The sequence below is a fragment of the Telmatherina bonti genome, assembly GCF_933228915.1.
Source record: "Telmatherina bonti genome assembly, chromosome: 6".
In the NCBI taxonomy this organism is placed as follows: domain Eukaryota; kingdom Metazoa; phylum Chordata; class Actinopteri; order Atheriniformes; family Telmatherinidae; genus Telmatherina; species Telmatherina bonti.
In genome coordinates, this window is record NC_136624.1 from 11,362,230 (window position 1) to 11,374,670 (window position 12,441).

The window sequence follows — 12,441 nt, forward strand, 5'->3', positions numbered from 1 at the left end:
TCTGTTGACCTAAAGTCCCCGTCCACGAACATCAAGCAGAGCCCTGCTATGCCAGGCTGGCCACTCTGCCTGCAGCTGCAAACATGACAGGTTGACAAGTTGTCAGCCGTGACGGGCCGACGTCTCTGCTGCCGACGTCTCTGCTGCCGACGTTGCTGCTCGTGCTTCTGTGCACTCACCTCACCCAAATCACCCGCCCACTCACCCGAACAAACATACACACAAACACACAAAACAGCACACTCCTGCATCCCAATGGTCTGCAGGCCCGGAGGGCTCTGAGCACCAAGCTGGACTCTGCTGTCCACTGGCTGTCCTGATCAGGGCTGGACTTCTGTCCAGCTAAATATGGCCTCTGTTTACATCTGCTGGGTGTTCGGGATTAGTTAGTTTTTTATTAACTGTTTTACACTCAACCGTATCAAATTAGCAAACAAATGTCTGTTTGGTCCTTAACCCTTAAAACTCGAAACATTTTTTGTGTTTTTTTTGTTGTTGTTGTTGTTTTCTTTATCATTTTTTATGTTTTTATGTCAGCTTTTTAAATTAGAAGCTCAACCTTTTTTATCCCAGCCAACATCCAGACATTGTTTCTTTCAGGACAGCCTCAGTTGTCAGACCATGAGGCTAAAATGATGTCAGATGAATGTATGAATAGAAACAGCATTATAAAGGCCAGAAAACAGGAAAACAGAATTCATTACTGACAGCACTTTGTAGAAATACATCGCAGATCTAAAGACCAACTCTTTTCTCATCTGCACATCATTCTCTCTAATATTTGCTTTAAAGAGATAAAATATTGTCTTTGAAACACACAACAGACACTACTGACATGTTTTCCTTCCTATCTGTTCCTCATTTACACTTGCTACTATTTACCTGCTATACCCACAAAACCAACCCTAACTCAGCTGGTTATGGCTTTATTCCAGCCACAGGAAACCATAACTTTTCTTCTTTATAGACACATATAGAACATTTTGATCGCTTGTTGATCTTTAGCTGCTCCTGATTGGACATTACTGACAATTTAAATCGTCTTATTAATGACAGGAAGTGGCTTCATCATGTCTCCAGGTCGAAATCAACATAGTAGTGATAGTAACTTTTTTTTCTTTTTTTTTTAATGATGAATGTGTGATTCAAACATGTTCTCAGTTCCATGTGTGAGACTACACTGCAAAAACTAAAATCTAAGTAAGATTAAAAATCTTAAATTGAGTACACATATGCTTACTTTTTTTTTAAAGGTAAGATAATTCTTAGTTTTTATACCAGAGAATTCCTCTTGTTTTAAGAGTATTTTTACTTGTTTTGGGAAGTCTTGACAAGCCAAATTTTCTTGTTCTGTTGGCAGATATTTGATCTTATTTTAAGCAACATTTACCTCATTTTTGTATATTGTTTTTTAAGGCTGAGTTTTTGCAGTGGAAGCATCTCCCTCCAATCCAGCTATGTAAGGGGACAAGCACACACCCTTTATCCTGAATACAAGTCATCACATTGTAGTTGGAGAGATTGAGATGAAAAATATAAACTCAACCTTTCAAAAAACGCATTTTTCCTCGTTTCTATGAAAATATGAAATGATATTGAACAGTGTATTTTACAGATTTTGGAAGATCTCTCTTGGTGATGTCGGGATGGAGCATCTTGTTTTATTCTTTTTATTTCCAGTGTTCTTCTCATTTTTATCCCATATGGCCAAGAAGAGGAACCTTCTTGCTGTGAGGTGAGGGTGCTAACAGCACCTCACTATTCTGTCGGACATATAATGACGGTTCTACCGCTCCTGTATGTAGCTGCGGTTTCCCCCAACTTGGCAGTGATGGTACAGTCCTACACTTAACGTTGATACAGCAACTCCTACGCCAACAAAACAACACAAAACAAAAAGCTAAACAAAAAAAGCTTTCTGGGATCTAAACAGGCTGTAACAGAAGTGGAAAAGGAAAGATGTAATTTAGCAGATGATGTTAAAAGTGTTGCTGGCTCGTCATCGGGCTTGTCACTGATGGCTCATTTGTTTCTTGTCATCATCGGAGCTGCGAGGTCATCAGGTCAACAAACACAAGGAAGCTGCCAAGGAATAACATGCTGCTGGAAGAGGAAGAGGAAGATGAAGGAAACAAAGACCCCGCAGGACTTAATTAGTGTGAAAATTCCTCCTTTCATTTCTGTCACAGTGACAATGATGAAATTACTTTTTTTGTTTGTTTTTTTTTTTTATCCCCGACGCCACAGCCTCTGCAGGCTTTTGCTTCTGTGTGACTCAAACTAAAATATCCTGCAAATTCAGGCAAAATCAGACAAAAAGAAAGAAAAACTTCACTGGACAACGTTGATTTTATTTCCCAAGCGCTCAGTAATGGAGTTTCAATTATTTTATTCTATTTTCTGTTCATATTTTTTCTCTCCAGTCTGACTTATTTAGTAACATCCTACTTGTACATATACTGTACTTTAACACACTCTGTTTGCTCTGCGGATAAAATCCCAGATTAGATGTTTTGGGAAGCCTGCAGCTGGAAGAGTTTGGGCGGTGCAGGTATGTCGCCTGCTCGGCTTTCAGCCAGCGTCGGCTCACATGTGCAGGAAATCTGTGGGAGGTCTGGGTATCTCTCTGAGTCTGCAGGAGGCGCGTACACCCCCAACACACACCCAGTTTCTCATTGTTCACTGAAATGACATGTCGGTAAAAGGAGGGGGGGGTCTGGGAGGGGGGTTGTCATGTCCCTTGCTTCACATCATATTGTCATGGCCAACAGTTCAACGCCTCCTCTGTCACATGCACTCTGCTCACACTCCACTCAGACCTGACCATGTCACAAACGATAAGCACAATAAACACACAAACACATCCAGAATGTCGTGTAAAGCTCTAATTTCTGGATGCACTCAATTTAACTAACGCCTCCGTTACATAAATACACCGTTTGATACAGATTTAAACTGAATTCGGATCGGCATTGTGTGTGTCCGTGTTCGTACGAAGGTGCAGGGATGCATTTCAGTGAACGGATGTTCTCGTTTTTACCTCGTCTGTTGCTAATATGTCAGGATGTCATAGGTATGTCATCAGACCTGAGCGATGGCAGCTAATAAACCCTGAACGTCCTCACAGATGAAGAAAAAGCCTTTTTACATTTACAGTTCTGGATCAGGGATTTTTTTTCTATCTTCATTACTTAGTAAACCTGACTTCAGTTTGTATAAAATATCTCAAATATTACTATTTCTAATACATGAATAGAATTTCTCTTTTATTTTTTATAAATAAAATTTTAATACAATTTTACAGCAAAAATTTTACAGAAAAAAACCTTTAAAGAATATGTGTGATAAATGTATCTCTACTTTTATGTGTATATATACATATATATATATATATATATATATATATATATATATATATATATATATATATATATATATATATATACATATATATATATATATATATATATACATATATATATATATATATCTATATATATATATCTATATACATATATATATATATAGATATATATATATACATACATATATATATATATATATATATATATATATATATATATATATGTATTTATATATAGATATATATAGATATATATTTATATATAGATATATGTATATTCATATCCGTATCTGTGCAAAATCTAAATATCTTTATATAGATAAAATATGTAAATAAAAGATTTAATTGATAAACTGAAGCAAAATACTTTTGAAAATGTATTTGTGATTCAGAAACTTAGTTATTAATTAAATATTTTATATTGTTCAATAAATAAAACCATCTTGATGTTGTTGTGTGTTTTTACACCAAAACAAAGAGAAAAATGTGGAGTTTTCATTATTTATTATTGTTATTTTATGGGTCTGACCAACTGGAGAGCAGATTGTTCTGCATGTGGAACATGAACTGTTAGTTTTTATTTCTTGTTGTTGTTCTAGTTGTTTTGCTGCGTTGCAAACTGACGAGGAGACATCCGACTTGATAAAATAAACTTGGTCCAACGATGGGGACGTTGGTGCAGTAACTTCTGCAGGAGCATGAGTGGATGTGAACACACAGTGATGCTGGAGTTAAAAGCTGAAAATGTGATGTTTGACAGGTTGTAGATCACACATTTAACTGAAGCGTAATTTGACACGCACTTCCAGGTCAATATGCACTAAAACAAGCCTCTCAGATTAGATCAATATGCTAATAAGCATAATATTAAAAACAGCAAAGACCTTTTAGTTTTTCACACAGGATTTTAAGAAACGTCATCCATCATGCGTCATCAACCAGGATCTAATTTACTCACAATGGAAGCAATTAATGTTTCAATTCTGTCCCCTTCTTCCTGCTCTTCTTCCTGTCTCATGTCTAACTAAAACCTTTATTTTGAAATGAACATTTTTCTTTGTTTTATGTCTGAGATCATTCTAGATTTGACTCTTTGAAATAATTTGTAAACACACGCACAGATAAACAAAACATGCTTTATTCAGCATCTATAGTGTGACTTTATTTCTGCTTGATGACGTTTGCTGTTAAACTGAGCAGAAAGATAACGGTGTAATTAATAAGACACATGTCTCTGTGGTCTGTTCCTGCCTACCTCCCTATCCACCTACATATCTGTTAAAAGTACTAAATCATTTTCAGTCCTACTTTCAGGCTCAGAACAGCTGAGTTTAGTGCTGAATATTTTGGTTTATGTCATAATCTTCTCTGCAGAAAACCTTAGCTGACTAAATCAGGCCTGCTGATTTCAGGACATTGGGACTCATGTCCCAGTGGTCATGGTGTGGAACCAGTCTGTCCCAGTACAAAGTACAAAGGGGGTGTATACACACTGTGTGTGTGTGTTTGTATGAGTGTGTGTTAGACAGAGCAGGATCAGGTGTGTATTTTTCAACTGTTATATGCTCAGGTGTGTGAAAGCTTGGTTGTTACTCTGCTAAAGTTGTTGGTTTTGTTGTGTAAAAGCACTTTGTGCTGCTTTTGGTGTGAACGTTGCTTCATGAACAAAACTTGATGTCATGTAAATAACTGAATGTAATAACAGAATTTAGTGACACTGCAAAGAGAAGACTGACCAGTGGCGGGGGGGGGGGTTAGAGCTTGTACGGCTTTTAGACCTTGAAGAGAAATATGTCTCTGTCTTGCAGACCTGATGGTATTGGTACAGTAACAGTGGAGGAGAAGGAGCGCTTTGAGGAGATCAAGGAGAGGCTTCGGGTACTGCTAGAAAACCAGATCACACACTTCAGGTACGAATTAAGTGCACATTGTGTGTGTGTGTGTGTGTGTGTGTGTGTGTGTGTGTGTGTGTGTGTGTGTGTGTGTGTGAATTTCCTGCCAAATGACAGCTCTTAGGGTGGCAGTGAAAATGGACTCTTGCCTCTGCAGGTACTGTTTTCCGTTTGGACGGCCAGAAGGAGCTCTGAAAGCAACACTGTCCTTGCTTGAAAGGGTGAGTTATATTCTGACTCTGGGAACACAAATACTGTCATGTGTGTACAATACTTTTACCTTCTTAAATGATAAGAAATACTTTCTCGTTTACATTCATTTTGCTGGTTATACAACAGCTTATTTGTTCATGTTGTTAACATTAATGCTTGTTTCTGCAGGAGGTAGCACGAGATGAAATTATGACACTAATTTATTCTATATTTATACTCTCTATATAAATATTTACACCTTCCACGTCTGAAATATTAAATTAGTCGGTTAAGTAATGAAACTGTGATCCAAACCTGTTTATGTTAACAGATGTTAATGAGAATAGATTAGTTTTAACCCTTTGCAGATGGGTTATGATACAAACGGGGAAAAAACAGAGTGCCTACAGTGAAGTCTTGCATCCATTACACCAAAAAGACGAGCAAAGAGAACTCCACTGACCTTTCTGCTGTGTCTTGCTGGGAAGGTTCTGATGAGGGATATTGTAACCCCAGTCCCACAAGAAGAAGTCAAAGGTGTGATAAGAAAGTGTCTGGAACAGGCAGCTCTCATCAACTACCAGCGTCTGTCAGAGTATGCAAAACTGGAAGGTAAGAATATGTTTGCACTTGTGTAGTGACAACATAAAACATCTTAATGTGATGGTGAAATATTCAGAATTAATGTTGGAAATTGTTCCGATAGCAGAAGGATAGAAGCTGCAAGTTGGCTATTTGATCACTTGTGTAAAAAAAATGTTTTTTATGTATTGTTGAAATGAAAATATTCTTACCATAAATTTAGAAATCAACACTGTTTCTGGGATATTGCAGTTTTCTTTTAGCTTTAACATCCTTTTAAAGTTTTTCTCAGCCGCTGTGCTGCTTTTCTCAGAAGAGAATTAACATTCTTCAACTCTTTCAGCTCATCAGAGAAGCATTTCTTACTGCACTGATCAAACTTTAGGACATGTAGCATCTGCTTTCATACAATTCTCTGTTATTTATTTTTATATAAAATGCTTAGTCATATCAGTCAAAATGATCTATACTTAGAAGAATTCAGAATAATCAATCCCCATAAAACTGATAGTCCTCATTTCATTGCTTGAGACATTATATACAAAAGAGTTTATTTATTTATAAAATGTCCTGTGGAGGATGGATTTACTGCTCAATGAGATACTTTCCTTACTGGAACACAAGAGGTGAGATATGGGTGGATTTGGCCAGACAGATGGGAGCGTCTTGATTGGCAGGAATGATTTATTTATAGATTCATCATAAATATGCATAAATGATTTTCAGATTTCATTTTTATACAGGAGTGGTTTAGCATGTTCCGTCACATTCAGGGCAGTAAAATTTACTGTTCCAGCAGTATGTTGCGTACAGTTGGGATTCAGGGTTCATACTTTCCTGGGGTTTTTTTTTCATAATACTGTGAGTAAATTACTGTAGGATGGCAAATATATGAAGGAAAATGGGAATCAAGTGTATTCTTTGTCATGTATTCAGTTACTTTACTAAAACAGTAACTAATGTAACTGGCAAAGTAACTGTAACTTTACTGTAGTTTTCAGGTGGCTGCACATCACTGTGTTGTGATGTCTTCAGCATTTTCAGGTTTGGTCTCCAGGATCAGACTGCTGTGTATTCAAAAACACGTACACCTTGTCTCTGGTTTCAGTTTAGGGTCGAGGCACTTTGTAGTGCTGGTTTGTTGGCTTCATGTGTCGCAGTGCCTCTGTATTCACCAGACAAACCCACACACCGCCTGGCACGCAGCGGAGGTTACTGGTGGTGCTCGCTTCGCGACCTTATTTCTCTCAGAATTCACGTCGCCCAACATGATGAATGGGCATTAATAAGCAGCAGTCAAGCGCTAACAAGCAGCATGTTTTATATAATGTGACAGAAAAATACATTAACATTTTATATTTGTGCATTTTAGGGTTTATAAATGGCTAGAAAATAAGGTTTCAGTTTCAAGGAACGGTAAAATTGCCTGCTCCATTTGGGTTTCAATATATAAATTTAAGTCAGGAAAGGAACCGTGATTTGTCACATCTTCAGTTGCTTGGCAACGGAGGTTGGAGCGCACTGGTATGGCTGGGTAGGCTGCCTAATTTTACCAGCGGTAACCGGCCATGGTGGGCTACAACTAGAAGAGTAAACTGTGAAGCGCCGAGACCCTGAACTGGGACAAAGCCTCAGAGTATCATAAAACAAAATGACTTGCCATTTGCAAAAATTTGAAAATCAATTGGAAAACTAGAACATAAAAAAACTTGGATTTAGCCATAGAATTAATGTTTGGATTAGAGGATAATCAGAAAAAACCTACAAACATGCTCATAAATATAAAAAAGCAACACTGATGAGACTCTGAAGAATTGATCAAAACGTTTTCTGAACTTTACAGGAACTGCAATTACAAGTTGAAAATGTGTCTTTTGACAGGTTCGGGTGGGATTTTCACCTAATTTGTTTTATCTTTCACAGTCATTTACAGTCATTTAATGTACAATTATGAATTTTGTGATGTGACAAAAATGGTTTAACAGAACCTAAAATGTTTCATATTTGCTCATTAAAAGGTCCTTGAAGAGGGATAGACTATTTCAATGTCCTAATATTTTTTTTTTTTTTTAAAAAGATCCACATAGATGTACTATTTGCTGTTTAGGGGACTCATAAATACCAAGTAAAAATGCATTCAATTCAGTTTCACCGCAGCCTGAGCTTCCTTAGATGCCCTGCACTTCTGTCTCTTTGTTTGCTGTGCCTGGTGGCGAAACTGGTTCTTCTTTTCTCTGGCTTCCTCTTTTTTGCTTTTTTAGACTTCCTTACTAACTAGTCTTGTTTCTCGTCCACTGGCTTTCATTGTGTTGGCTAATTAACAAGGATATTTTAAACTGTCCTTTATGGAGCTGTAACAGAATTCAAAGCATCATTGATGCCAGTTTCATATTGTCTGTTTTCTAAAAGTTTACACCACTTCTGCTCCACCAGATGGCATTTATAAAAGCCAACATTAGGGATGAATTGTTCCAACTAGATAATTCCCAAAGAAATATTTATGCGTGCCAATCACAGACTGTATATCAAGGCTCTCCAAGTTTGTCTTAGAGATCTACTATCCTGCAACTGTGTCAAACACACCTGGCCTCTGCAGAGATGGATGACATGCAGAACAGGAGTTCTGCTTTTTGATTCAGGTACGTTGGAGAAGAAATGCATCTAAAAGTTATTGGACGATCTCAAAGACTGGAGTTGGGCACCTCTGCATGAACAAAATGAACAAAGTGTGACGGGGCTTTCGAAAACTGAATGCTGTCTCAGAGTTTGACGCGTATCCAATGCCTCGAATCGATGAGCTGCTGGAAAGGATTGGATCTGCCACGTACATCACCACTCTGGATTTGTGTAAAGGATACTGGCAGGTACCGCTGGAACCATCCTGCCGTCCCTACACAGCCTTCCGAACTCCCACTGGACTTTATCAGTTCACCGTCATGCCGTTTGGGCTTCACGGAGCCCCTGCAACGTTTCAGCGGCTGATGGACCAAGTCCTGCAGGGGTGTGACGACATCAGCGCCGCCTACCTTGATGACGTTGTCATTTTCAGTGACACCTGGGAGGAGCATCTCCTCCATCTCAGACGTGTCCTAAAAACCATTCAGCAGGCAGGTCTCACACTAAACATGGCCAAGTGTGAGTGGGCGAGGCAAGAAGTACGATACCTGGGATACCAGCTGGGACAAGGCCAGGAGCGTCCTCAGATGGACAAAGTGGAGGCCATCCGCAACTGTCCCCGACCACGGACCAAAAAGGAGGTGCGGTCTTTCTTGGGTCTGGCAGGATGGTATCGCCGGTTTGTGCCACAATTTGCTACGATGGCTGCCCCGCTCACTGCACTCACCACCAAGGGCCAGAGAAATCCTGTGTCCTGGACAGAGGAATGTGAACGCGCCTTCAACTGCCTAAAGGAGGCATTGTGTTCGTCTCCAGTTCTTTGTAGCCCGGACTTCAACAAAAAGTTTCTGGTGCAGGTGGATGCATCAGCAGTCGGTATTGGAGCAGTGTTGGCTCAGGGCGATGAGGGAGCAGAACGACCCATCCTGTATCTCAGCCGACGATTGCTGCCCAGGGAGACTCGCTACTCTGTCATTGAGATGGAGGGGCTGGCTATTAAATGGGCTCTGGACAGCCTACGATATTATCTGCTTGGACGTGAGTTCGACTTAGAGACTGACCATCGTGCCTTAACCTGGATTCAATCTATGAAGGACCATAATAGTCGACTTACCCGATGGTACCTTGCACTGCAACCGTTCCGATTTCAGATTCGGCACCGATCAGGGGAGACAAATATTGTTGCAGATTATCTCTCGCGGTTGCCGTACATCGTCAACCCAGAAGAGGAGGGAGATGATGTGACAAAGCTGCCTTGTCACTGACACCCAATAAATACAAGGTTGTATTTATAATGGCTGCCCGCTCTGCATACCATCAACAGTCCATTTTTATTATTCACACCAAGTTTCTCCGACTAACTCCTCACACTCCCCCCGGTCCGCTCTGAATGAGCGTCTTAAAAACACAATGCCCCGCCCCTTCCCATGAACTTCCCATTACTACAAATAAATGGGATTTTCCCCCAAATTTCCCAACAATATATAGACCACCCAAAAAAAACAATATCAACAAAGTTCATGAACCTAACCCCATACATATTTCCACAGATGAACATAGAAAACATAATACTACGGTGTATTTATTCTAAACATCTGTTAGTCACGGGACGATGACGTCTTTGCCGCATTGCGGCATACTCCAGCCATAAAACACAGGTAAACCCCTTAACCCAGTTTTTACCAACCCCCCCCAGCAGATGAGGATGACACCCCAGCAGTTTTCCCATCCATAACCTGCTCCCAGTATTTGTAGCAGACCACTAGGTGTGCACCCCTATTAGTCTGCTACCTGACAGGTGGCATAACCGAACTAAAGCGGCTACGTGGGACTGCAAGAGATTTGCTGGGCCTGACGACCCGGAACACCGTCAGGTAGGTGGTTGGGGGTGTGGGTGTCAGTGACAAGGCAGCTTTGTCACACAAAGAGATAGAGCTTAAAGGGGGCTATGAGCGTGGGGTGGATGATTGACATCTATTAAACTCTATGCTCCATGTAGCGAAGCGCTAACTGAGCTAACCCAGCTCTAAGGGAGCTAACCAGGTAACGGGTTGGTGGGCTAAAGCTAAAGCACACCGTCAGCCAGTTAAAAGCTGCGGTTTTGCCACATTCTGACTTCTTTCCATTGGATACCTGTCAGTTAAAAGGACCTGCCCCTAATTATACTGAATTTTGAAATTAAATAAAATTTTGAAATTCAGCTGTCATGAAGGTAAACCTGACCTTTTGAACCTAAAATGGTTTTTGAACCAGGCTGTAAACATGTTATTTCTGTGGTGAAGTTGGCCTTTTTAAACATAGGACTCTATAGAGCTTGACTCCCTTTTGAACCCCTTAGTGGATGAGGGGTGAACTGCAATTTTTTGGCACTTCAGCATCACTTTTAACTGCTGGACGTGGTCGTTTGGTACCAATGCAGCAACTTTCTACACCTCAGTGTGGTGGCCAATTTATAAAGATGGAGCACCTGTGGCAACAGCAAAGGTCCTAATGAGTGTTAGGGAGGGGTTGCAAACACACTATCTGAGATGCAAACACACCTATAGCATGATGTATGGTGTGTGTGTGTGTGTGTGAGGAGAGAAGAGTCTGTATATAAACACTGAATGATGGCACTGAATCACTGATGAATATCATTGACCAATATAAAAACTACATTGCTTATTAAATGCATCTTGTTCTTCTGAATCAGTGTATAGTACGATATCTACGAAGGTGTGTGTGTGCGTGTGTGTGATTCCAATCTTATACAAAACTGCCCTAGCCTACTCATTAGTCTCATTCGGACAGAGACGTTCTAAGAACTGCGTTCTGAGAACTAATAGCGTTCTAAGAACTGTCCTTCGCCAGAGAACCGTGTCACTTTGCATTCGGACATGAGTCGGAGACCCGATCGCTACCGATCTGACGCAACCATCTGCAACAGTGACGCGTTATTTTAGCGCCACTCAGCAACAAAACAAACCGCGAAGAGGAAAACACCACAAAGGAGCAAAAATGGAGAGCGACAAGGCCATCGTGTTCTTTGTGTGCTTTCGAACCCCCTCTGGATTTCCTCGGCTGAAAAAACGGCCAGCAGGGCTCTGACTTCGTCGTCCGTCCACTTATCAGCTGCGTTCTCCATGCTTCCGTAAACAGTGGTTTTTAAAGATGGCGGGGTCTGACGATGCGGAAATTAAGTAGCGGCGCTCAGCGCGAGGGCGTAGCTATCACCTACGTCAGCCTGCTTCGTCAGATGCGTTCCTACAGAACTAAGGAAAGACCCGGAAGTTGAGTAGGCGCTGAAATGGTTATAGGAACTCAGGGGCATGGTCCCTAAGTTCCGATCTGTCCGAATGCGCCAAAGAACTGAAAAGGTTACAGGAACGTCAAATGGTTCCTACAGTGGGAAAGAGGCTATTGACGTTGCTATGACAATGAGGACTGTAATGAATTTCTGTGAGGACCCAGAAGTTCAGCCACACACAAAGAAGAGCTGTGAACAAAAACCAGTTTGAGGAATGAGAGATGAGACTAAGGAGCAGAGGATCAATCCAGGTGAATGAGCAGCTGGGAGAGTCCAGGCCCCAGAGAGAGGGTCAGGTTGGAGGCAAGAGGTCAAGATTATGATGAAGTACTTCTTCAGGACGATAGGCGAGGCTCGGGGATCCAAAGACAAGGCAAGGGTCTGTGACCAGAACATCTGGGAGGCTAGAGGTGTCCGTCGTAGGCAAGGCAAGGAGAGTAATCCTGGGATGTGAAGCGGTAGGTCGGCAACTGGAGACTATCTGTAGACCGCTGGACAACAACTAGACA

The 12,441-nt window shown here is 40.7% G+C and overlaps 1 protein-coding gene across 2 annotated transcripts in view; it reads left to right on the forward strand.

Annotated features, from left to right (window-relative positions):
• The window catches only part of cadpsa (Ca2+-dependent activator protein for secretion a), a gene marked incomplete at both ends in the record, with an annotated part of 183,268 nt that overhangs the window by 83,549 nt on the left and 87,278 nt on the right, over nucleotides 1-12,441 (forward strand). For both annotated transcript variants that reach the window (XM_079241905.1, XM_079241906.1), the window contains 3 exons: nucleotides 5,173-5,274; nucleotides 5,414-5,477; nucleotides 5,937-6,060. In XM_079241905.1, coding sequence (XP_079098031.1) covers nucleotides 5,173-5,274; nucleotides 5,414-5,477; nucleotides 5,937-6,060 — 290 coding nt within the window. The remainder of the gene's footprint in view (nucleotides 1-5,172; nucleotides 5,275-5,413; nucleotides 5,478-5,936; nucleotides 6,061-12,441) is intronic.